A 25,544-nucleotide genomic window follows, 5' to 3' on the forward strand; every position below is an offset into this window, starting at 1 on the left:
ACGACCTGATAGGGGAACTCCCCAGCAGATGGGAAGGGCTAAACCGTACATCAACCCTGCGCTCTGTGGCTGCAGCTGCTGCTTCTCCTCTATTCAGTATCAAAGGGCTCACCTGTGGTACATCATTCTGTGCTGTCTCCATGGCCTATGTATGGTTACACTCGTGAACAGACAATTTTTTATCTCATATAAGACGAAAAACGGATGTGAAATGGGCTTCCCTCATTCAACTCTAATGAATTTGTTCTGAAGCCAAACATCAATATTTAGACCAATTACCTAGGACAATTAAAGTTCTTAAGTTTTTAGCTATTTGTCCATCTCATTTGAGAGAACTTTTCTCTCAACACTCGTTCTCTTCAGTTACAAGCAACACTGTCCTTCCACAACAGTGACCTGCCTAAAAATGGTTTTGCCAAGATGTAAGTTGCCTTGATCCCAGCACAATTACCTGAAGAAAACACAAATCTAGTTTTTCTATAAACGACCTTGGCTGTGCTCCTGAAGAAGCAACTGCGCCAACCTATGAAGTTAAACTGAAAAATGCTTCAACTCTTTGACAAGGTTCTTTGCTATCTATCTCTTTAGATTCCTGGGTAGAAACAATGTCATTTTTTTTATCAAGTTGCAGCTTGCAGCACTTCCCTCTCCTCTCACTGAAAAGTGGTGGCACGAGTGCTGAAATACCCTCTGCCCTGGTCCCTCATCTTACTGATTGAGAGCTGCTCTCCTTCTTCCCTTAAGTCAGAGATGTAGAGAATCTTATTATACATTGCAATCTAATCTTCCTAAAGTGTGAGCTCACCTACTAAAGCAGTTATGTATCTTTCACCTCTAGAACGGAATGTTAACCTCACTCATTTGAATAGGAGCATATTTCTTCTGTTCTCTGTTTTTTCATCACTTTTGTAGGCTGTTTTCAGATTCCAGAAGATTACAACATTTTGAATCACATATGGAAGGTTTTCTTTCAGGGATGATTAATGACCTGCTAAAGTCATAGAAAATAATTGTAGTTCATTTTCTATTAAAATCAATATGTGTATATAGTTTACAATACAGAAAGTGCCTCAGACCTACCTATCCGTTTGTAATCATTCAAGTTTTAAAGGTAGAGGTCGTAGTTTCAGCCTGTTAGAACTTGCTTAGACTGAAGAGTGGATGTATCAAGGAAGTGATGCTGTGTACATTTGTTCAATTAATTTGAAAAGAATGAAAATGGTAAAGCACTCTATTACTATGTGTATAGAAATTGAGGCTAGAATTTAATTACTATCATTGTGTTGATGACCCAGGTGCTCAGAAAATTTTGCTTAATTAACAATCTGTTTTCAGTTTGCAAGTGGAAATTCAAGTAGAAAAGAGTCACAAAGATATGAGGAAAAGCTGATTTGCCATTTTCCACTAATAAGTATTAATAAGATCATCTGAATTTTGAAAAACATTTGAACTTTAAAGTGTTTAATTTCCATTATGTGAACAGGTGCTAAGATTTATCAAAAGTCATTATCTGATCATTTCAGAAACTCTCCTCAATGGAAACACAAGCTAGGAGATGCCATAGATTTTTCTTGACTAACTGTAGCAGAAAACGTGAACATTAAAAAGATCTCCTTCACTTACGCAACCTTTAGCAATTAAAAAAACTGTAAGAGGTAGGATAGTATGAGTAAAACATGCTAAAAATCAAGGCATTTAAAAAAACCTTTATGAAACAGGCAACGAGGGATAATAAAAAGGAAAATATAGAGAAGAATACCAAACTAGTGTGTATCAAGGACCAACATACCAGTGCTCTATTCAAAGAAAGTGTCAATGTATGTACAGCAATTTCAATATCCACAGCAATTTAGGCGGTGAAGTATTGCAAATTGCCACAGGTGACACTCAACATAAAAGGTCTCCAAGCATTACAATAGAGCTAAAAAGCAGCCAAGGCCATGGTTTGACAGTACGGGGAAGTGCCTTCCCATCTTTTTGTACTGCACCAAAATTCTGCATTCACATGCTATGAGATGGCAATTCAATATAAACCTGCTCTACCACATTTGTTCTTGTTGCACCAACTCCTTTGTTTTCCCATAGATACCCTGGAACCCTAAAGCTGGCATAATGCCTGTGCTTTTGTAGACTGGAAGACAAGGCATACTGTACCCACTCCCGATCAGGATCAAATTTGTACAGCTAAGTGAGCCAGCAGCACATGGCCCATAAGGATGGTAGATTTACCCCTAAGAAGAAGCCATGAGAGATTTATATTAGCTGAGAAGCTCTCCAGTTAAGTTAATTTTTGTCTTTGTCTGGGTAAGACTTGGACAAAGAGAGGCCCCAGATTTTGGGCTGATATCTCCAGAATGTGAGTGAGAGAGTCTTGCTGCTGAGAACCATGGTTTTCACATTATTTTCTGATCTCCAGGAAGAAATTTCCAAAACTAAAAAAAACAGGTCATATCTATCTCTCTAAGGCACCTTGAACTCCAGGATGCACTGTACTGTCAATTGTGACTGGTAAGTAGAATTATTAAGTAACATGAAATATTCATTGTCAAACATCTGTTAGCGAGTTCTATGCTATATCAAATTTTCATTGACCATATGCAAAGCTGTTTCCTTACTAAATTAGGATTTAAAAAACCACATTGTTCTGGAAGGGTCTGTAACATGTCATTGTTTTTCCTATCAATATGACTTACAGGATGTAAGTAATTGCATCTTTCCTAATGACTTTTTCTATGGCTGGTTAATTTACGTGGCATGTTTCAGACAAAGGATTATTATCTAATTGTTTCCCTGCTGTGTTATAAATAACCAGAAAGACCCAAACAACTAAGCCTAGAGTGATATGCAAGTGCCAATGTTCAATGCTCAAATGTAGTGCAACTACAACACACTTTATTAGAGGTGCCAGCTCATAGTAAATATATTAATAGAAAGTTGAAGCCTCTGTTTCTTCTGCTGTAAGGGTTGCTACCTGGAAAAGGTGTTGTTATCAAGTATAAATGTAAATGCAACCAGAAAAGCTAAGAATAACAGCACAAATGCATTAAACAACATCTGCAGAAATAGCATAGAAGATTGTACTAAATGGAAAACTACAACATCTCCAGGGCAAGAGAATATTTGATATGGGATATTTGAAAAATTATACTACCAAAGAAAAATGGAAATCAATGAGAACCAAAGTGTAGCCTCATCTGTAGATTAAGAGGTAGAGAGAACACTTTTACCCTGCATTACATTTATCAAGAAGTCTATTTTAAATACTTGTTCAAGTGAAGGCTGAAATTTATCCCCTGGTTCAGGAGTCAAGGAGTACTCAATTTTTCCTTTGCTTATTACATTATAAGCTGCCAGGCATATTATTTTATACTACATATATTATAATACGTATAATTTATAATAGAAAAAAAAACAAAATAGAAACTGAAAAATAATGTGTTAGAATAAAAACAAAAGTCTTGGCTGGCAGATAAAATAATCGGATTTTATGTAGAATTTTATTCCAAATTCCACCAATTAGGGATACAGGATGAAAAGGGCTTTGCACTAAATTACTGCAAGTGTCAGAGTAGAATATATGGCAATTTAGCTCAGAAAAATTCTGTAAGAGTGCGACAGTTGACATGAAGGGTAAAGAAAAATTCCACCCATAAAATTACAGTGTAAAGGAAACTGTTACAGTAAATGTATAACATGCTTTTCAAATATAGAGCTGCAGCACAGGGAGGATATAGAGTTGGCGTGGTTTGGGTCAGAAGCCTTGTTGCTGAATTCTGACTAAGCTGCAGTCTGCCAATCGATTTGGCTTCAAGCCCAGCAAATCAAGGAATTACAGTAGTCAAGGCTAGATGCTGTAGTGAATGAATTAGAGTCTCCAGGTCAGTTTCGGACAGGGAAGAGAATATTTTTGGCAACAGTCCTGAAAGGCATTTGGTAATGAACTGAACAGAACTTAGCATTACGTCCAAGGCTAAAATTGTGCATAGGTAAATGACATGTGGCATTAGTAAGAGAAACGGTAAGCAGATTGCAGAGTGATGAAACAAATATTATTTTAATTAATTTGAGCTGAACAGTCTTTTGGTTATGGCACTGTTTACTTTCAAAAAAGAATTTGCCTTTCTCACTTTTAGAGCTGAAAACCTGTAGTCTCTCTCTGTTTCTCAATTCACATGCCACAGAGGAAGAAATAGATGTGATTGCATCTGATTAGCAGAGGAAAACATAAAAGTTGGAAATATCACCCTGAAGAAGACTGCAGATAATGCAAGGGATGGGTCCTAAATTAAAGCATATCACAGGTCATCAGCTGGATACATAAGCAAAGACCATTATAGATTTGTATAATGAAGATACATGTTTCGACAGCTATGCAAAACATCTCATCTGCCACAAATAAATTCCAAAATTGTTTCACTTTGGTTTTGGTTTTGTTGGGGTTTTGTGTTTGGCTGTGGTTTTAAATTTTCTTTAAATCCACAGTTATCTACAGCTCCATCAGAGAAATTTGGTCTGCATGCTGCCCAGAAGCCTGTAGGTTCCTTGAGACACAGCATGATAAAGGAGAAAACCACAGGACTTCACTATTATATCCCCAAATTCCACCTTTCTGGACAGACCGAGAGAATGGTGCCTGCAGTGATTTATCTCCCAAATGGTTTTGCTGTGTGGGCGGTCAGCTTGCAAGGATGCCATTCCTCAACCTGCCCTGCGACCAATAACTACATCTGTACTAGTGATCAAAGCCAGCCAGGGACCATTCCTGCTCCCTGAAACCAATAGGCACAACATGCTGAGTGTCCCTGCAGCAGCAACGCTTCTCTCTCCCCAAAAAGATGCTTTTCTGGGCAACTACTTGGCCTGCATCAAACTGTAAACTGTACCACATTTTGTGGGGAAAACACTAGCTGAGCCAGAGCAGCAAATTTTTTACAGCTGAACAGTATGGGCCAGCCTGCTCTAGCTCAGCTTAATTTAATCCTGCAGACAGAGTCAGTGGGGTCATCCTTTACTAGCAGTCTCACCTTTTCTGCTCTCCTCCTGGTGCAGAGGTCTCAGCAGCACAGAGAGCAATTACAAGACTTACCAGAGGAAGAAGGATGTTTTCCTCTTCCACCTACCCATCTCACCTACCTGAATACTAGAAAGAATGCCCTCTCTCTAAATTATTTCTACATTTCCCTTTGACTAGGCCTAGAGCATTTGAGACAAGGAGGATGTTCCTGGCTTCATGCTTGGTCCATCTTCCTATTCTGTCTGACTCAGACTGGTCCTAGTCAATCTGCTTGTGTGGGTTATTCAGAGGCTGAGTGACAGTCAGTGGTCTATGCCTGAGTGATGCAGCAAGAAATAGTTCTTACTAATACAATATGCAGATTCTTCCACATAGACAAAGAGCAAAAGAAGTACTTATACCACAAGACTTACTCTTAACCCCTGGTCTTGTAAGATATCAAACCTCTGTGTCAGCAGTCATTGTGTCCTTTTCTTCTTTCAGCTAAGAAACCCAGTGGGGAACAGTGGAAGAAGGAGCATTACAGGGATACCAAAAGTGCCCAGTTTTCAGGATTCATACTGAAACCTGAGCAGCAACTTGTCTGAGGGATGTATATCAACAATTAATAGTTCTAGGAATAGAAGAACATGCCCTGTAAAATTTTGAAATAAAAAAAAATACAATTTAATTAAAGAGAGCCCAGTTTGCCCTGAAAGGTCTTGCTAGAAAATCCGTCTACAATTTAAGATTTGAAAATCTTTCAGGTTGTGAAACGTGGTTTAATTTACAACAGAGAAACTGACAGCTTGGTGTAACCGCAAGAGCTGGCACTGTGCCATGTGATAAATCACTCGGACTCAACAAGACCACTTCACCTTCATGTCATTTCTCAGCAAACAGGAGCCTGACATCAGAGCAGCACAACACAGCAGGGCAAATACAAATGTACAGTACCTGCTCTTTCAACACCACCATCTTACATTACAGAATGGACTCTATGGACTTTGTGTTGACAACCAGAAAAAAGCCCTAGAAAAACCTCAACCTACCCCCACCAACTCAAAGGAAATGAAGTGAATGCTGCTTTCTTGATCAGCTTGACAAGATTATAAGCTATCCCCAATGTACTGTCGTTAATTAGCTTAATTAGTTCTTTTTGTTATTTATGGTTAGGCACACCTTTCTTTTCAATTCTCAGATTTAAAAATAGCAAAAGTGGGAACAACCATTTTTGTAAGGCTGTCCAAGAAAGAGAACTCCAAGGGAACTCTGTGATGTAGGAACATCAAAAATGGGTCTAAGCCATCACAAGTCCCATTATGCGAAGTAGTAATTATGCAGGGATCTCACAGATTAGAATGTTCCTAAGAGATCTGGAGTGCTATATTTGTTTGGGGCATAATATGGTTTCCTTTGCTGAAGAAAGTGGATGAAGAAGTGGATGGGGAGGTTTCAACAGCCATAGCCTCTTCTGACAATCAAAAAAAGAAACTATCTCACACACCTTATGTGTGAAGATTTACTTCTCCATTTGTTGCCATACCTTATGTTCCCTTGCCTGCCATGACTTCCTCCTTCTGTATTTTTGTTTCTTCCTTCTCTGTGTGTCCATCTTTCTCTCCCACACAGTCTCTCCCTTTCCAAAACTCTTTTCTTGTCCCATAACATCTCTGTCATCATTGCAAACTGCACCATTTGTGGCAAATCCAGTGATTTGACATGAAGCATGACTAGTGCACACCGAAGGGAGCAAGTATTTCAGTCCCTCACAGTTGCATGGGATTATTCACATTTATAAGGTTTATTCAACCACTTATAAGCAGTCTGACTAGTTATAAATGTGCAGACAACATGGTATGCTCAGCCAGCTCAGGAATCCTTTTGGGTGAAACCGCCACCTTTCCTTCCTTGTCCAATGTCTTACTCTCTTCCCATGTTCCTTATTTCCATAGAACATTTACAGCTCAGTTCTGTGACTCATCAGTCCTCTACCCCTGTCTCTACTCAGAAAGGCAGGTCAAAGCCAAGCACAGATTTCCATGTGATTAAAGCACATGTTTCTTTGCCTGGAACCTTGTGTCACCATCTAGGAGAACTGCAGATTCCAGGCAAGTGGCATGAGTTGTCAAAATAGACTGAAATCTCTTGGAAGGTAGTGCTTTTATTTTCTACAAAATACCATGTATATTTAATGGCCCACATTAAAAAAAAAAAAGTCTTAAAAATAACAGAAGAGCTTCTGTTGAAATTCTGGCCATGCTTAAATCAATACCAAGATTCATATTGACTTTAGGTGGAGTGAAAACTACAGACAATGGAAGGAATGCTGAAATTCAAAGAAAATGAAACAGAGAGGAACAAGTTATGTGAAACACTACAAGCTGCAACCACAAAGGGTTATACTGCCAAAAAAGGGGGAGGAAATATAAGAATTCAAGGTAAAATAAAAATGGAGTCTTTCATCTCTATTCTCTGCCACTGCCACAGCATCCTGTAAAGAAATGCTTTTGAGAACATGTGTATGTGAGAGAGAAAATAGAAGGACAACTGAAAAAAAGAATGGAGAGATCCAGCTGATCTTTACTAGACAAATTACCAGCATAGAAATAAGCCATGAGCACACTGACTAAATGAGCTAACAAAAGGGACTGGATGGATTGTAGAGGTTATTTTGTATTTAATTTTTTTTCTTTTTCAGAAATGCATCAAGGTAGAAAGTAATAATGGCAACTAATGACATGAATGATGAATGTTTTTATTTGTATTATAGTGGCGTTCTATGACACCAACTGAGAACTGGGCTGCACTGTAAAAACACATTATATGACTCAATCTCTTTCACAAAGAGCTTAATGATGACCTAAAAATTGCACATAAAGTAAGCTCATATTTTTGAATTAGTCAATGGCAAAGGAAATAAAGGCTGTAAGACTGGACAATAAAAGAGCAGGAAAATCTTTTTAGAAGTTGTTATTAATGTGGAGTAAATCAAAGAATACTTGGGAAAGCGTGATTGTATATAAAAGGTCTGACTGCTAAGAGAATTTTAACCAGCATGCATTCAGTATCTGTAATGAAACTGGTTCCATTTTTAGTGCTATGAGAATACTAAAAAGTGGAAGGACTTTTTTGAGAAAGGACTGAAGTATGGAATTTAAAGCAAACCAGATAAGACAGTGATTTTAGTAATCACCATCATATCAATGTAAATTCTATCCTTTCTAAAGCAAGAGAGCAACTTCTGAAGTGAACCTGTAAGGAGGAAAACAAAACTGATGCCAATCATTCCTTAAAGAGAGCTCCAAAAGGATTTTTAACATTTTTCTTACTTTTTTGATATAAAAAATGTAGATTCTATCTCTGAAGGCACTGATAATGTTAAAACAGATTAAATCATATCCTGGGAGATCAGAGAATGAAAAATGAAGACACCTGAAAGGAGGAGAATTTTATTCAGTATATTGAGCATGCTTTTCCCTTCAGAATTATTTAACTACAATTTTTTTTTTATGGGGGGTGGTATAATTCATATCAGATACCTACCAGCTATTTGATAAAAAGCAGTGTAACCTAATACACCACTGAAGTCCTTTAGTAGAAAGGCAAGGAAAACTCAAGGTGATGATTGTGAGATTCCCAAAGAGAGGCACATGACACACAGCCTTCTCTGCAAACCTTTGATTCATTCTAAATGGACAGGCCTACTGAATGAGCTCAAATTTGAATCTAGCTTCACATCCTGTTTCACAAATAAGGGCTGAAGATGCTTAGCAACAAGCAAAGCATCTGCATAATCTCATAATCCATAGAACCACAGAATGGTTTGGCTTGGAATGGATCTTAAAGATCATCTCGTTCCAACCTGCCTGCCACAGGCAGGGATACCTTCCACTAGACCAGGTTGCTCAAAGCCCTATCCAACCTGGCCTTGAGCATTTCCAGGGACGGGGAACCCACAGCTTCTCTGGGAAACCTGTTCCAGCTCCTCATCACCCTCACAGTACAGAATTTCTTCTTGATATCTAATTGAAACCAACCCCCTTTCAGTTTAAAGCCATTCCCCCTTGTTCATGTTCATGCTGGACATCAGGAAGAATTTTTTCACTGAAAGGGTGGTAAACCACTAGAACATGCTGCACAGGGCAGTGGTGGAGTCACTATCCCTGGAAGTGTTTAAGAAATGACCAGACATGGCACTTAGTGCAATGGTTTCACTGGCATGGAGGTGTTCATTCAAAGGCTGGGCTCAAATGATCTTGGAGGTCTTTTCCAAGCTCACTGATTCTGTGATTCTCTGACAAGTAATCTGTCCAGCAGGCTCCATGATAAAAACCACACTCCCACTGCTCCCCCACAGACACACAAGAGACTGATTCACAGACTCTGATGGGGACCTGGTTTCAGAGTCCATTAAGTCCATTAATTCATTAGTAATATGGACAAAAATGACCAAGTAAGTGTGTGTCATAATCTGCTTGGTAACCAGCCATGAAGCACTTCTCTTCATTATGCTGTGCGTGTAATTTATGAACTTCTATACTGGGACACCACCTTGTGTGCCTTACTCTTCAGATATCAAATTAATTTTTGAATATGGAATCCTCATCCACCTATAGGTATTTTTGACAGTGTTGTCAAGGGAGACTGCATTAAATAGCCTGAAAGCTCAGTAAGAGGTAGGCAAAGTTTACAGTGCATGGAGAAGAGAGTCAGAGGAGATAATTGCAGCTGTGGTGTAGTCTAAAAAACCACCAAGAGCCCAACAGGGATATCTCTAGGGCCTCCATTTTCCTTAAACATGAGGATCAACATCTGTAAACCTTAGGCTGAAAAGGAGGTTTGGAAGGAAACAAAATGAGGATGAATGGAAAGTCAGGGAGCAGTGTCACCTGTAACTAAACTGTGGAAGCAAAGTAGAGGATGTCAAACCACAAAGACAGACCTATCCAAAATCCTTGAAAACATACTGTTCTTTAAGATTCAAATCCAGAAAAGTTAAGTAATTTAATGAAAAGAAGGAAGTAGGTGTTCTTCACTCTTTATGCCTTAAATAACTGAAGAAGCACCATAAAAAGCTAAGACTCCTTAAATCAGGTGTTATAAATTGGTGGTGTGACAGCAGTAATACACTTTATTTCACAGATTATCCTGGCACAAGTACCTTCGTCAGGTAATTAATTCACGTGCTGAGCAATTGACCCAAATTTTTAGGGGTAATCTACTTGGTAATCTCCTAAATACCTCCAGGCATAAATTTGCAGCAGGGATTTCAATGCCTGTACTTCTTTAGTAGTTGGCCCATAAGCTGAAATGTTCTGGTCACAGTAATCCTCATTAGTAAGAAAGCATTTTCTGCTGAGACCCACTAAGACAGTGTATGTGTAGGTGTGTGTGTGTTCCAGGTGAGTGCACTTGAAGCCCATTTTATTTCTTTTTCACTCCCTATAACATTCATTGCTGGCATTTTTATCTAACTCCAAGTTCTTCCCTTGTGCTACTTCCATCTGTATCAAGACTATACACAGTAAGTGGGATTAATCTGCTCTGAACAGGGCATGTAAAAAGTTGGACACCTCATTCAAAGCTAGGCCCCCTGCAAATCCTCTATGGGCAGCAGAGAAAAAATGGCATATCCAAGGGATGATTCATCTCATTGGAAGAGCACCATGAGGTCGGTTTGATGACTCATTCCATGGAGCTCCTTATTTTTCTCTTCTGACTGCAAAGAAAGCCCAGAAAGGTCAGCTCCAAGCTGGGCATCTGACCTAGTTCACGACAGAGGAATGCCACATAACATTTTTAAAATACTGTTATATTTATGTCAAATGGCCACACAGCTGCAGCATTACACTAGACTTTTGGATCCTTACTGCAGAACAGCAGAAGTGGATTTTTGTCACTCTGCAGAATTTAATAGGCCACAAACACATATTTTGGACATCTAGTATTTTCAAATTCTTCTTCATAAAGCAACTGACATATTGTAACCAATTATGCAGGACTGTGGAAAAACAACGGAAAAAGATGCATGAAAAACATTCCTCAGATGCATTCAAATACAGATCAATTCAAATTTCCTTGAAAAAGGAAGCTCATTTCAGAGTCTCCATGCTTAGCAATCTGAGGCATATACATGTGTAAGGGAAAAACATCATCCATCTGTTCACAGCAAGTTTGCAAGGAATTTTAATAAGACATATTAATGCTAATAATGGCCAATGTTTATGATGTTTATAAAATAACCAGTGGGGAACATCTGGAAATCTTGTAAAATTTATTCATGTAAAATACACAGCGTGTAACACCTTTTCCTGAGGCTGCTTTTCGCTGACCTTGTCCTCCTAGGCTAGATCTGTCAGAAACCTTCTTCTTCCAGACACTGCTGTTATTGAGGCACTATGAAACTCACATTTTGAAGCCAGACCTATTTCTTTTTTTGTAAGTTCAGCATTCAGCACATTACAGGAGCAAAACAGATAGCCAAAACGGCAAATTTCCACCTGAAACTACAGGGATCTCTATTTCCAAGTGACAGATGTTCTACAACAGTTGGTGACAAATGGGCTAATTTAGACTGATTTAACTAAAGTTCAGCCTGCTGACAATGGGGGACTTTTTCTAATGCAGCTGAAGAAGGCATTTCTGAATGCTAGAGCTGGCTGTTGCACACAAAACTAGAGAGGCCCTGGTGTGAACTGAACAGCACGCCATGTGTGGTGCCTGCATCTCTGTGCCTCACACTGCCTTTTAGATGCTGACACGAAAGGCAATATTGCCTAGAAAATTACCAAGGGAATTAGCTGGTCTTTTAAATTTTCTCTCTGAACATATGTCCACAGAAATCAAATGTCTTTGGCCCAGAATCTTTGTTTCTAAGTTCTGACATCTAAGCTCTTAAATTAGGACATGTGCCCCAGGGTGAATTGGTCTTCTGAGGTGCTGAGCTCTCCATCACTTATGCAGGAAGCTTCAGTGGCTGGTCTTCTGTGCCACACAAGTCTATCCAAGCTTATGCCTTCAACCCTAACTTTTAAAGGATGTCCACTGGGGGACCAAAAACACATTGCACAAAAGCCTCTAGGGCTTTTATTTTTTAATTTAGAGATTACGGGTATGATCCAGAAATTACAATGTAACAACTGCATTGTCCTCTATCTGGTAAATTATCTTGGGTTTTGCTCTCAGCTGACATATATGAGCTGGCTCCAGGCTTCACTTTTCTGAGTATCATAAAGCCTCTTGCTTGAGAACCCATGAGCAGACATGTTAAAAACCAGCAAAAATTAAATAATTTTTCTTTCTCCTTTTTTCCTTGACTTTTCTTTTTTTTTCCTTCTCTTCTCTCTTCTTTTGTTGTGTTTGGTTTTTTGGTTTGTTGTGTTTGGTGGTGGTTTTTTTGGTTTGTTTGTTGGTGGGTGTTGTTTTTTTTTTTTTTTTTTGTTTTTTTTTTTTTTTTTTTTTTTCTTCTCTTCTCTTCTCTTCTCTTCTCTTCTCTTCTCTTCTCTTCTCTTCTCTTCTCTTCTCTTCTCTTCTCTTCTCTTCTCTTCTCTTCTCTTCTCTTCTCTTCTCTCCTCTCCTCTCCTCTCCTCTCCTCTCCTCTCCTCTCCTCTCCTCTCCTCTCCTCTCCTCTCCTCTCCTCTCCTCTCCTCCTTTTTTTTCTTCCTTCTCTCTTCTCTTTGTCTCCCCTGCCTTTGAAGAAAACTTCTAGGCAAGTATCCTGTTCATTGTTTTATGAGGGAACCTCATTAGGATAAGTTCATTGATTATATTTCTGCACTAAGGAAATAGCTGCCAGCACTAGATATTTAAGACAGTTTATCTGCCCAATTAATACTGGCATTATATCAGCCAAGCAGTCCTGACAGCAGCAGCAGCAGTGCAGCATACTCTTCTACTGTGGAGGTGGCCTGTATATTGTGAATATATCCCTGAAAGTTACTGGATTCTACTGCCTTTTACCTAAACCCAGGCTAAAAATATTACCTAATTGTGCTTTATTCTGTAATGGACCTAGTTAACTGGCTGCCACACACAGGCTACAAATCCCTTCTCTCAAAAAACACGTGATCTTTCCTCAGAACAGTGAGGCTTCAGTCTTGTCCATTCTTGAAGCTTTTTCTACACAACAGTGGACATTGTGAATAGAGCACGTCTTTGTCTATCAATAAAAAAACTACTGAAACTTTGCTCACCTTGAATAATAAGTTCTTAGGAATGGTCCTTGATCCTCCAAATTGCCATAGAGTATGGAATAGGATATGAAGTAGAGCATGACTGCATTGCAACTACTTACCCCCAAACAAACAAACAAGCAAAAAAAAAAAAAAACTACCACCACCACCACCATCACTACAACACCACCGACAAAAAGGGAGTTACTTACATTGAGTGAGGATCCCTGTTAAGGCATTTTTGAAAGTCTCCTTGGCTTGCTCCATTTCCTGCTCGTGAGCTGCCTTCTCGTTCATGAGCCGGCGGACGTGGCTGTTGGCCGACTGCACCATGGAGTAGAACTGGTTTGCAGAGCGCCGATTCACCTCGCCTCGCTCAATCCAGGTGAGCAGCACCGTGATGGCCTCCGAAAACTTGCTATCATCTAGAACAATCAAAGCACAGGTTTCAAATTGCAGGCATAAATATCCTGCTGAGAACACATTTTCTGATCCGTGTCACATTAAAATCACCATAAATCCTGCTTGCAGTATATCATTTTGGGAAACTTTTGTGTCCTTTGTTCTATCAGATGTAAGAAGCCAATGCAGCCATGTGAAACTACATAAATCTTCCTTCAAGACTTGTCTTCTCCTTATTTTAATAGCTTTCTCACAACAAAAAGCACCCTCCCCCCTTTCTCTGTGGCCTGAGTCTTTGCTTTCACAATGTCTCCCTTAAGCCATTCAGTGATATGGAATGACCTTACAGCGGGAGCGAGGAGACCTCTGTGGTACTGGACTCACTGAGGAAATGAAATGTGTCTGTGTTAATCTGCTCAGCCAAAAGCTCAGTCTGGGAGCTTGGGCTCAGCCATACTTCTGTCAACAGATTTCACTAACATCATGTTCTTAATTAACAAACAATGTTGAGGCTGAACAATTCCTCCTCAAAACACTGATTAATTACAAGGAACTGTTTTGAACAGATGATGTGCCTGCATTTGTTTTGTATTATTTGTTTTGTACTATTTGTTTTATGTTTTGCAGTATATATTTTTTAAAGGATTCCAGATCAATCCAGGAAAACACCTGGATTACAGCTTCATGTTTACCATTCAGGTAACGAAAGTTGTATTTCTCTGGAGAAAGATTGCCAAAACTGCAGGCTAGATTTTGTACACTCCCTCCCCAGGTAATCTTCTTTCCTCTGACAGTGCTCTCAGCTTCCTCAGAAGACTCTAAGCGCAGCATCCATTACACTTCAGGCTTCATCAGGATTAAGAGAAAACATTTCTTTTTAAGTCCCATTTAGACTGAACTGCAAGAAAATATTATTACAACAGTGTCTTCCTGTGGAACCATTTTTGTGCAATTCAATATCATTTTTTCACCAGGATTTTATTCTATAAAACTTCAATTTCCTAACAACTCATTTTAAACATCTCATCTAGTCCTTTTTGGTTATATTTCTTTATATATATTTTAGATGGTATGCATACCTTTCTGTAGGAGAAGGTATATGGTTATGGTGGGAAGAAGTAATGTAGTCATAACCCACAGACACTTAAAACAAAAATTGGAAAATTCTAAACCCAGCCAACTGTGTTAGAGGATACAGAAACAAGTGACACAGTTTGTAAGAATATGCTTTCCATGCACAAAGAATAATGAAATACTAATTCTTAAGTGATGATTTTGTCTTTTATTGTGAATCAATAATCACTTCCCTAAAAGGTGAGGAGCCTAAAATACAGAGAGGACTAGTGACATGCTCTGTGCCCAGAGCCTCCAAAGAAGAGATTTTTACATTGCCTGATCTTTAGCATCTTATTAACTGAAACATGCTTGCAGCTACAGCAATAAGATTTGCTCTCCACAGCTGAATAGGCATGTTCACCCAAGATCCCTGAAAAAAAAATTGCAAAATAACAGCATCATAACACCCTCCCTTGTGTACAATGACGTATCTGCTGTAAAACATTATCATGTGATTCATTATCACCATTCATTAATTTTTGCTGGGCAGGAAGAGTCAGCTGGGCATCTTTTCATTCTATATTGTCCCCTTGGATTACACTCCACTTCTGAGCCTTGCTGGATACATATGCAGCAGGAATGTATTAAGTGGCTCTGATGAGTGAGGTTGGCTGAATATAGACCCCAGAAAAGCCAAATGTAAACAAGATTCATGCAAAGCCTCTTCACTGCAAGGAAACACAAGGACAAGGCTCTCTAAAAGACTCAGGTAAAATCTTCAGCCTGCTGATTTGCATGGGAATTGGATGCCAAAGATCCAACACAGGCAAGAAATCATCCCTGGAACATGTTTATTATAATCACACTAGTAAATAAGAATAACCTGCAATGGTTTCTGACAATGTTAGCATGTTTTCATGCATGAGGAAAATCAAGAGCACAGAAACATTCTCCCTTTTTCTTGCTTTAATCTCTCCCCAGTACTTGTTTATGTGTTGTTCTGCTATAGAGTCGCTATGAAATAAAAACACCCTCCCCTAGTTTTGTTTTTATCAGGCACAGTAGGTGTCTGTCAGGGATGTTCGTAAACATATCATCCTTCTGCCACATAGATTCTACCCATTTAAAAGGACATGCTGAAAACCTGTTTTCATCACACTGTACTTCCAGGGAGCTGCAGATGTCTGTGGGACAGTTATAGTTAATTCACAGCTCTGTACTAGCAGGAAAAAATATTTTCATTGGTAAACATCAGCATCTTCATTGATTACATAATTAGAAGATACATTCAAAAATGCTAGAGGGTAATACATGCACAACAGGAACACATTAGTTAATAAAATCTTTTCTCTACAGTTTTACAATTTATTTCACCTTAATTTCTAACTTTTACATCCTTGAATTCAGTGACTGGCATGAGGTAACTTACCTGAATTCATTTTCCTCATTCAGAATACAGTGACTCTTTCTGAGCAATGAGAGATTGCCTTAGAAAATCAGATTTTTATACGAGATTGTTCATTTATTTCTTAGTTAGTAGATAGATAGTAGAAGAAATGCAGCAATGGAATCTAATTTAAACAGAGCATGAACTGCCTCATGATTGCAGCCATTCATTAAAAAAAAATAAAACAAAACTCCTAATTCTGTTCAAAATTATTCCCTCATGGTAGGATGCACATAATTATACACTGTTTAAAAACACACTCTTGAAATAAATTCCTTTATATAAGACATGTTCCCATATGTAATTGTTCTTTTAAAATAAGCATGCGGCAAATTATTTCTTACTCCTAGAGCTTTTTTCTCCTCCAAGTTACAGCATATTTTAAGCAAATAAGGTAGGCATTGTTTTTGTTGCCTGTGTAGCAGTGAGGCGAACTGTGCTCCAGAAGTGCCTGCTTCCCTCAACTGGCTGCAAAGGGAGCCTGGGCTGGCCTGTTCCTGTATCAACATTTCTGCAACAAAAACAGACTCCAATCTCCAAACAGACGCACATTTGGTTGGAGTAATCCCAACCATTCCACGATGCACCTGCTGCAAACACCCACCCAGAATCTGCACACCTGTGTGTCCCCATGTGTGTCCCCATGTGTGTCCCCATGCAAGGGTGCTCAGCTCTAACACCAGCTGTGACCACGTTGTGTCGTTTGAAGATTACCCATCCACCGAGGATGGCTTGCTGGGAGTCTGTCGATAGAGACTTCCAGGTGCTGCCAGACTCAATCACAGGGCTCTAGAGATAAGGTATTTCAAATTCCTCTTGTATCAACTAAAGGTATTTGACATTTAAATCCTAGCTCACAACTTAGACGAAATGAAATATAAAGGACAGAAAATGCGTCCCTAGAGCTGCCCAGAAAATTTTTAGCAGGGCTATTTCTATGAAAAAAGAGAATGATTGTTGACAAATATTTTGCATTTTTCTGCTTGTAATTTGACCACCTCTAAGCAACCCCAACTGGAATAAACTTTTTATTGAAAAAGCTATGACAAGAACTGTTACAAAATGGTACACTGGGAAAAGGTGTTGGAGACAGAGATTATGGAGTTTTCTTGTGTAACACAAGGCAGAATTCAGCTCAGAGTATCCTGAAATGTCACTATTTATCTCTCAATGTTCAGCACCTCTATAAGGTGTTTTCACAACTTGGGTGATGGTGTCTAAGGCCTTAGCCATTAGAAACGATATAGACTAATTCAGCACCCTGAAGCCAGACATTTAAACAATCTTATTTCTGTAATTTTTACATTTATAGATATATTGGAAATATAGCTAACTTTATATTTCTGTATTTCAGGAGTGACATTTCATGCTGGACTTCTAGCTAGGACAAGATCAAACACTGGGCTAGAGATTTAGCCTTGCTATTATCTTTTCAACCCTGGCCTTTCTCAGATGTTTGAAAAGTATCTGAGATAATTCACACAACACTTGGAGCCTCTCTAAATCACACCAACCCTTCTACATTGTCCTATGGGCTATGGTATTGTCCAGAGTCAGCACATATTATCTCTTGCCCCTAATCTTGCTCCCCTAATGCAACCTTCCAGGCTTGCAGGGAGATGCTGAAAAGACAGAGCTATTGGTCTTTACTCCACTGACCGCCTAGAAAGCCCCTGTGCTGTTTGCCTATGTTTTGGGTTGCATTAATGATCTCATTGTTCTCGGGCCTTTCAGTAAGATGGGAAGGGGCAGGTATACCTTTATGCCAAGTTCTGCCCTGACCAGCAGAAACCCAGCAAACAAACACCCCTGGAAGGTGTTCTTGTGAGCACTGAGTGTGACTGTGCTGCAGGGCAGGCAGAGAGAGGACAAGAGTGGAGGGATGCACCCCTCCTCTTTTGCCTCTGTTAACTACCTGTCCTCTGTCAGCTGCAGCAGTGCCACGGGAAGATGTGTTCCCTGCCTCATGCCCACCTGCTCAGCACTACCCCTTTGCTCATGGTTACACTGCCCTCAGCTCTGCCTGGAGCTGCTTAGCTGCTCATACTCCACTTCCAGTTGGTCAAACTGGGCCCAGTTCAGTTATTGCAGGAAGGTGGCACAGGCCAGCTCAGGATGCAAACTTCTTCATTACATATAACTGCAGCCAGGGGAGGATGTGCGGCCAAGGTTAATGTTAATCTGTCTTCTGATTTGATAATTTATTAAACTATAACTAAGATTTCTAAACTGAAAAGACTGAATTCAATTTTAAAAAAAGAACAAAAACAAAGCAGGTGACTGCTGTGGGGTAATCAGGTCAGGGAAAAGGTTCACTAACCTCTCTCATCAGCAGGCTCAGCCCAGCTCCCCTGTGCATCAGGAACAATTTGCTTCCCAGCACACACCACTTCTGGTGCCAAAATGACAACCTATTTTTCTCTTGGCTTAAGAGCTTCTTCTGCACAGAGTGCCTGCCACTGACCTAGAAACACAACTCTTCAGTCTACTACCCTCACCTTCTTTTTTCCTGCTCAAATCCCTTATATAATTGTGCCATGCAACATACACATCAGTCTGGTACTTTTGGGATTAATAACATTTTTTTAACCCAGTGGCATTGCATAACAAGTGATAATCAAGAAATACAAATTCTTACTGCCAAAGGGTTCTTTTAAAGAATGATTAATATCCACCTTGCTATTTTTTAAATAACCTTAACGCCATGCTATAACCAAGAAACTTTTCAGTTATGTAACAAATGTCTAGCTGACACTAGATTTGATAAAAAAACATACACATGTTCACTAAAGGATATATTAAAAAGTAGTCTCTTCCCCCTACATAATCACTCTTTCAAATTAAATCACACAAGATTCTTCCAGGGGTGGGTGTTTCATGTGAGACACAGAAATCCATTATCTTCTCCTGCTGATGCCATTATTTCCAAAGAAAAGTAATTATGAGGGTATTGAGTTTCCTCCCTATTTCTCAAAATCACACCACAAACTTTCAGATCAGCAAACTGCCATTTCCCAGTTCTTGGTAATTAGCTTGAGCCATTTTGCACTGTGGTGCATTTAATCCAGTGGGTTTATATTAAAACCTCAAAATCTGCATTGATACAATACACCTTAGGTGAGGGAGGATGCGTTTAGTGATGCACTTAGCAGTGAGTGTACTTCTTGCAGGCTTTGGGAGGGAGGTGCCCAGGGAATTGGGTTACCAGGCTGCTAATATCTGAGCCCACCTTATGTTTTTCTGCCAGCAGACAAAAGTGCCCTCGCAGTGTGCCTGCTCACAGCCCCTGTGCGAGGCTCTCGGAGCCAGATGTATTGTGCCACAGCAGATGTCAGCAGCATATGGAAGAACGAAGGAGAAAATGATAATCTAAAACCAGGAAGGGTGAGTGAACAGATTTGATGCTAAAGCATCGAAACATGTCTGTTTTAGGGCTCTGTCCTGATATACCACTAATAAAAAAAGATTGTGCTAAAAAAGGTCTGGAGTCTCTCAGCAGCATTTAAACCCAGCATTCACTGGATTTGCTCATGGGATCTCACTTTGCCTCCCCTTCTGACGTAGCCCTGCACTGAATTCGATCCTTTCTGGGTGAGACTTGTCTCTCTGCATATCTGCACTGTTTCTGCAGTGCTCCACCAGTCTGGCTCTCAAGTGCAAGGTGATAATGAAAGCAGTGTGGTTTTCTTCTTAGTGAAATATCCTATCTCCCAAGCAATTAAATGTTGTTTGTATTTCAAACGATGTGCAAGAGTTGAGATTGTCAGGCTTGATGTTACCTGAGTCTTGTACAAGGCACATACCTGGTTAGTTCATTCTACTGTAACTGCCATCTATTTATTTAAATTTCCAATCTGTGCTCTCTTCAGGGGATAATACAGTGCCTGGCAAAGAAGCAGCTTCTCGATTTTTAAATTATGTTTTTTAAAATGAAAAACCACACGGATAACTTCCCCGTGCTCCTAAAGAAACACTATATTAAAAAGGGAGGTAAATTTCAGGGTATTGTATATAACTTTCAGATATTTATGTCTCCTTTGCTCAAAATATTTAAAAACACAGATATTCAGATATAAAGAGATGTCTTTGTTAGGTGATGGAACTATTTAGTTACCCATAGCAAGTAAGACAGATGTAGCATTTTAAAGGAGCTTATTTGCAAGACGTGATTTCTGAAGATGATACCATTAGGTACAGATATGCTTGATTAAGAAAACCATAATGTTCAAAATTCGGCTTTGAAACACAAATGTCATAAGCACAGATTAAAATGTTTTGTTCCAATGCACCTGACAGAGCAGCATTCCACTTAAAAGGTTCAGCCTATCTCTAGTTATGTGATGTTCTGGGCAACACATGACTCAACTGTTTATAAAGCACCCAGGAAAACAGATGTCAGAGCATGCAAATTTGAACCTAAATATCTGCTGACACATTTCACTGTGCAGTAATAACGCATCTGATTTAACACTGAGGAATTAAAATCTCAAAGACACACACAAATGCTGCAATGAACCAGAAGAAGAGAAAATCTCTTTTTTCTAATGTAATAGCAGAAGACACAATATTCTGCTGGTTTTGTCAAAACAAGAACTCAGGGGCTATATTTAAAGGCTATTAAAGGAGGCAAATAACATTTACACTTCATTGTAAATGACCTTGGATTCCCAGAATTCACATCTGTGTATTTATTGAGGTATTTCCTCAAGGAAACACAGATGAGAAGGAGCTCATGCTCTTCTTCATGTTGCTCATCTTGTTGGAATGCTGGAGCTCATTTCATTCTGATAATCGAGGCTCAGGCTAATGACACGAATGGTGCTGAAAAAAATGTCCATACTGCCAACAAGGAGAGTGTTAAGAGGGACTTCATTTGCAGGACTATTGAAGATCTTAAAGGATAAAACAAAAGGAAAAAGGAAAAAAAGAAAAGGGAGGTACACATATACCAGCAGTGTTTGCTGCACTCTGAATTGGAAAACAGTGAAAAATTGCACTGGTTTGATGGGTTTTTCTAATATCTGCAAGAATCAAGTGCTCAAACCAAGCTCTTTGCAGATATGAAGGGATTTGGGGTAGTCCACAGGAAATGGAGAGTATGTCATAAATCCTCATGCTTTTGCAGGTATACAAGGCCTCACATGCAGGGGGTTCTCAGCCCCAGTCACCAGGCACTGAAGAACTGGTTCCTCTGTTCTATGAACTGGTGTTCTACACCAGTAGAGACTACCTGGCTGAAATTTTACAATGAATTTTTGTTTCCAACAGGCACAAAAGTTCCTCTGTACTCTCTCACCCACTGTTACTGCTGTACCAGGTGACTTCAGCACACCAGAGGAACAGGGATATGCTGACAACACTGGGACAAGAGTTTCCAAACAAGTCTGTTACACAAAAACAATGATTTCTTAGTCTTATGCTGCAGCTTGCAGAAGATGAAAAAAAGATATTGCCATCTGTCTTATAGACTCTGAAAATATCTGGACCACATAAGGGGAGTGGCCGATAAGCCTGCTTCATATCTGCTCACCATAAGATTTCCTTACCATCAGGAATTTCCAAGGTTATTTTGACAACAAAAGTTGTTTGGATTCAAGACCAAGTTATCTACATCTGTGATTGCAAAGTAGTATCTTGGGATGAGATATGTTTAGTTATTTTGGCTTGCTTTTTAGCTAGCGCTGCTCTGTGAACTTCTGGAGGCACTGCAGGAGCTGAAACCTGCATGTTGGGCACCTGCAGCTCTGTCTCATGAGCTGGCAACAGAGCTCAGGAGCCTTTTCAAGTGGGCACTGCAGCAAGGTCATGACTTTCCTTTCAAAACAACTGCAAAGCATCTGCTCAAAACCCAATCTTTCAAGTTAAATCCTGCCAAGTGCAGATATATTGTGATCCTTCTTTACTTTAGGATGAATTGCCCAGGCTTTTGCAGCAGTGCAAATGTGGTTATATACAGAGACCTCAGATTTTAAGTTTAACATACCTTTGTGTGTGTGTGTGTGTATGCATATATATATATATATATATACACACATATATATATTCTGCTAGCTTCGCTGAAGTCCACATTTAAATTGTGAATGTATGATGATGTTTGAACTTGTTCTTAAAGATCTTTTTCAACCTTAATGATCCTATGATTCTGTTACATGAACTGCCCTTTACCAGAGTTGAAGAATTTTCTTTATTGTTGCTTTACTTCTTTTTTTAGGATGTCACAAAGAGCTCATGTGGTGAATCCATGTTGCCCAAGGGAGCCCATAATGTTTAATGCCACTATTTTATAGATAGTGGCTATGATGCCATAGGAAAGTTAAAGTAGACCAGTACAATTTTTGAGCTCCACCTCTGCTTTATGTACTACTGAGCACAGGGCACAGCTCATGCCCACTAAGAAAGGGCTTTTTTCTGCATTCCTCACCCCCAGCTATCTGTACAGATCCAGGGCTGGTGTCATTAATCTCATAACAAGGCAACTGTTAATTAGCAAAGCTTTAAAAATTGCAATATATTCTTTTGCTGCATTTTAATAATTTTCAACCAATAAAAAAATAAACTTACCATTTTTTTCTTTTTCTTTTTTTTTAATGACGTATTTTCTGAAAGTTTATTTCAGGAGAAACAGTCATGCACATAGTGTTGGTCTATATCATGCTAAAAAAAATTTATATTAAACTTGAGCATATATGTCAAGCTCTTGCTAAATTTCCCTTAGGAGAACCAAAGATATAAATGCTTGGGGTAGATTTTAATTAAGTATGGAAACTTCCCATAATGAAAAGAAAAATTCTTCTAAATATAGTCATCTTAAACATCTTGCAAAAACCCACATTCAGTTGCCCCAAGCAATGACTAGCCATATGGAAGAAATTGTCCAGACTTCTTGCATTTTCTGGTTTAGTTCAGGAAACCTGTAGGCCTTACTACATAAAGAAAAACTTCCCTACACAAGATTAACTCCTAAAATATTCATCTATAACCAGATGGATTTAAAACTGGACTGGAAGCTAGGTATGAATTATAATTTCTCATATTAGGGCCTCTTTTCTCTTGGTCTACCAATCCATCTGGGTTATTTTACCAATCTATCAGTTATTACTGAATTATTTTATGGAGGAGTGTATATGGTGGGGATGAGAGTCAGCCAAACTAGTAACAGACTGAGGTAGCAGCGACAGCTAACAGCAACCAATGCAGTACTCAGAGAGACAGCAGGGTGCATCTCTGCGCCATCCTCTGCTCCAAGGATGAAACACTTTGCACTGTCCTTCTTCGGCTGCCCAAACGTGTTTCATAGTTACAACAGAGACCAGTGTGATGACAGCTAGCTAGTCTAAGTCTAATCTAGATTATTCTGAAACAGTGGCAAGAATCACAGCTTCTTGTGACCTGGCACACAGTAAAGTAATGTGCTTGGCCATCATGGGGAAAGGAATGCCAAACACAGCTGCAAAACACTTAATGAAAACAAATACAGCTCTAAGCGGTATGAAGAGTTGTTTGCTAGATATTTCTTTTAAATTTCATTACCATGAGAAACTTTATTTCCTTGCTTCTCACTGTTTATGTTAGCTATTAAAATTAAAATGAATCCTCAAAGTGCACCCTTGAAAAATATTAACTCAGTAAATGTACCTAGAAAAAAACAAAGAAGGAAGCAAACACATACCAAAACATGACACTATCCTGCACAAGTAATTCTGACCCTAAACAGGGAGTGAAGGAATGGGTGGCGTGTGTCAGAGATAAGTTGTACCATTGCATCTGAGGGGCACATTAAAACACAGATCATGAGGGCAATTTAAATGCCAGGGACAGTCAAATGCATGTGATGTGGCAACGTACATGTCAAGGATTAAAGTAATTTTAAGAATCAGACTTTTAAGCAGGATGCTTGCAACAGGTTGTCTTACAGTGAGAGTTTTTCCAAGATATATGATGGCAGCAACTTCACAGAACAAACCCTGCTGCAGCATTCTGCAGGCTGTGTTTTAGCTGTTAAAGCACAGGTAGATGGACAGATGTAATGCATTTCTAGCAGGTGGGTGAGTATCATTACCATTGGCATAGAAATGGTGGAGAAAGCCATTTCAATGGGGAAAGCTAACAGGGCAAGTAATGAAACACATCAGAGAGAAATTGGCTTCTCTGCTCTGACTTCTGCATGGCTCCTGCTCTTAAGGAATAATAAACTGAGAAGTAGCAAATGCTGCTTACCTTTCAATTTTTCAGCCAGCAAAGCAGCTTCGTGTTCAGAATAATGCATTATTGCCGGAGGTGAAGGAGGGCGCAGTCTGTCTTCTTCCATTTTGCGTCTGTGGCGTTCTTCTCTGGCCAGCATTCTTTGTTTGCATTCCCATTCATAAAAGTCATCTCTTGCCTGAGCAAAATCAACATGAAGGCGACCTGAATCCTTTTTGTCTGTGCTAGATCCTAATCTCATGCGGTAACCTGAAATCAACAAGTAGAACTAACTGTTGCAGGATTTATTTGCTTAAATTTCTCTTCATTTCTTTTCCCCTTTTACAAGTGCAGCCAGGCAAAAATGTACATTAAGAGATTCCCACATATCTCTGCAGGATCTATCAATCATCATGTTTTCACAAGAAGATAAACATTCATCCACTCATTTTTCTTCACAATTTCCTGCACCACCTATCAACACAGTAGATGAACTGAAAAGTCAACCCCAAGGTATAGAAACTACATTTCTGTTTAGAAGTCTCTCAAAATATGTAGTTTTTACTTGGTGTTCCTAACTCTTAAAAGCACAAAAGCCAGATAAACAAAAATACAACTACTTAAAAATGGATCTGGTTTAGTCTCCTGCTCCTGCTGAGATCATGTTCAGTCTAGTGTTTTTCTCCAGCTTGCCAAAGGACCTGGAATTATGGGGAAAAGCTGAATTTCACAAAAACCATGACTAGAGGTGAACATGGAAATTGTGCTACATAAATTCTAGTGTCACAAAGAGGGTGGTTTCATAACTACAGTGGTGCTAGATCTCAAATTTTGAGACTTTACAATTGCAACCACTATCTTCAAATTCCCCAGTGAAAATAAACTAGCAGCAAATATAAATCACCTACAAATTAATTGAGTTCATAATTCCTTAAAGTAACTTCTAAAGTAGGGACAGATTAGGAATACTAATAGCATATTAAAAATTTGGTCAATGCATAATATGCTAAAGTTAGCAGACTGCAAAGGCTTTAAGTCAAAGTCTACACAGCAGTACAAAAAGGCTCTGCTCCGAGCTAAAACTCTTGACTACTGTCAGAGGACAAACAAATCGTGCCAAAGTTAGTAAAGGAGCTTTTTGTAACCATACTTGGGCACCTGTCTTTTTCCAAGTTTTATTTCGAGGACAGAAACGTATACACAGAGCAGTTTGTCTAAATTTTAAAATGCCAACTCAGAGAAAGTGTGAGAAAATACTATGTAGAAAGCTGCAAATGGAGCCTTCAAATGT

The 25,544-nt window shown here is 39.1% G+C and overlaps 1 protein-coding gene across 9 annotated transcripts in view; it reads right to left on the reverse strand.

Moving 5' to 3' along the window:
• ENOX1 (ecto-NOX disulfide-thiol exchanger 1) overlaps nucleotides 1-25,544 on the reverse strand; it is a 365,143-nt gene that overhangs the window by 66,619 nt on the left and 272,980 nt on the right. For all 9 annotated transcript variants that reach the window (XM_085059363.1, XM_085059338.1, XM_085059308.1 and 6 more), the window contains 2 exons: nucleotides 24,290-24,523; nucleotides 13,380-13,592 (listed from right to left, as the gene is read on the reverse strand). In XM_085059363.1, the coding sequence (XP_084915489.1) occupies nucleotides 13,380-13,592; nucleotides 24,290-24,523 (447 nt within the window). The remainder of the gene's footprint in view (nucleotides 1-13,379; nucleotides 13,593-24,289; nucleotides 24,524-25,544) is intronic.

The sequence above is a fragment of the Lichenostomus cassidix genome, chromosome 1 (assembly GCF_008360975.1).
Source record: "Lichenostomus cassidix isolate B80296 chromosome 1, HeHo_3.0, whole genome shotgun sequence".
Lineage (NCBI taxonomy): Eukaryota > Metazoa > Chordata > Aves > Passeriformes > Meliphagidae > Lichenostomus > Lichenostomus cassidix.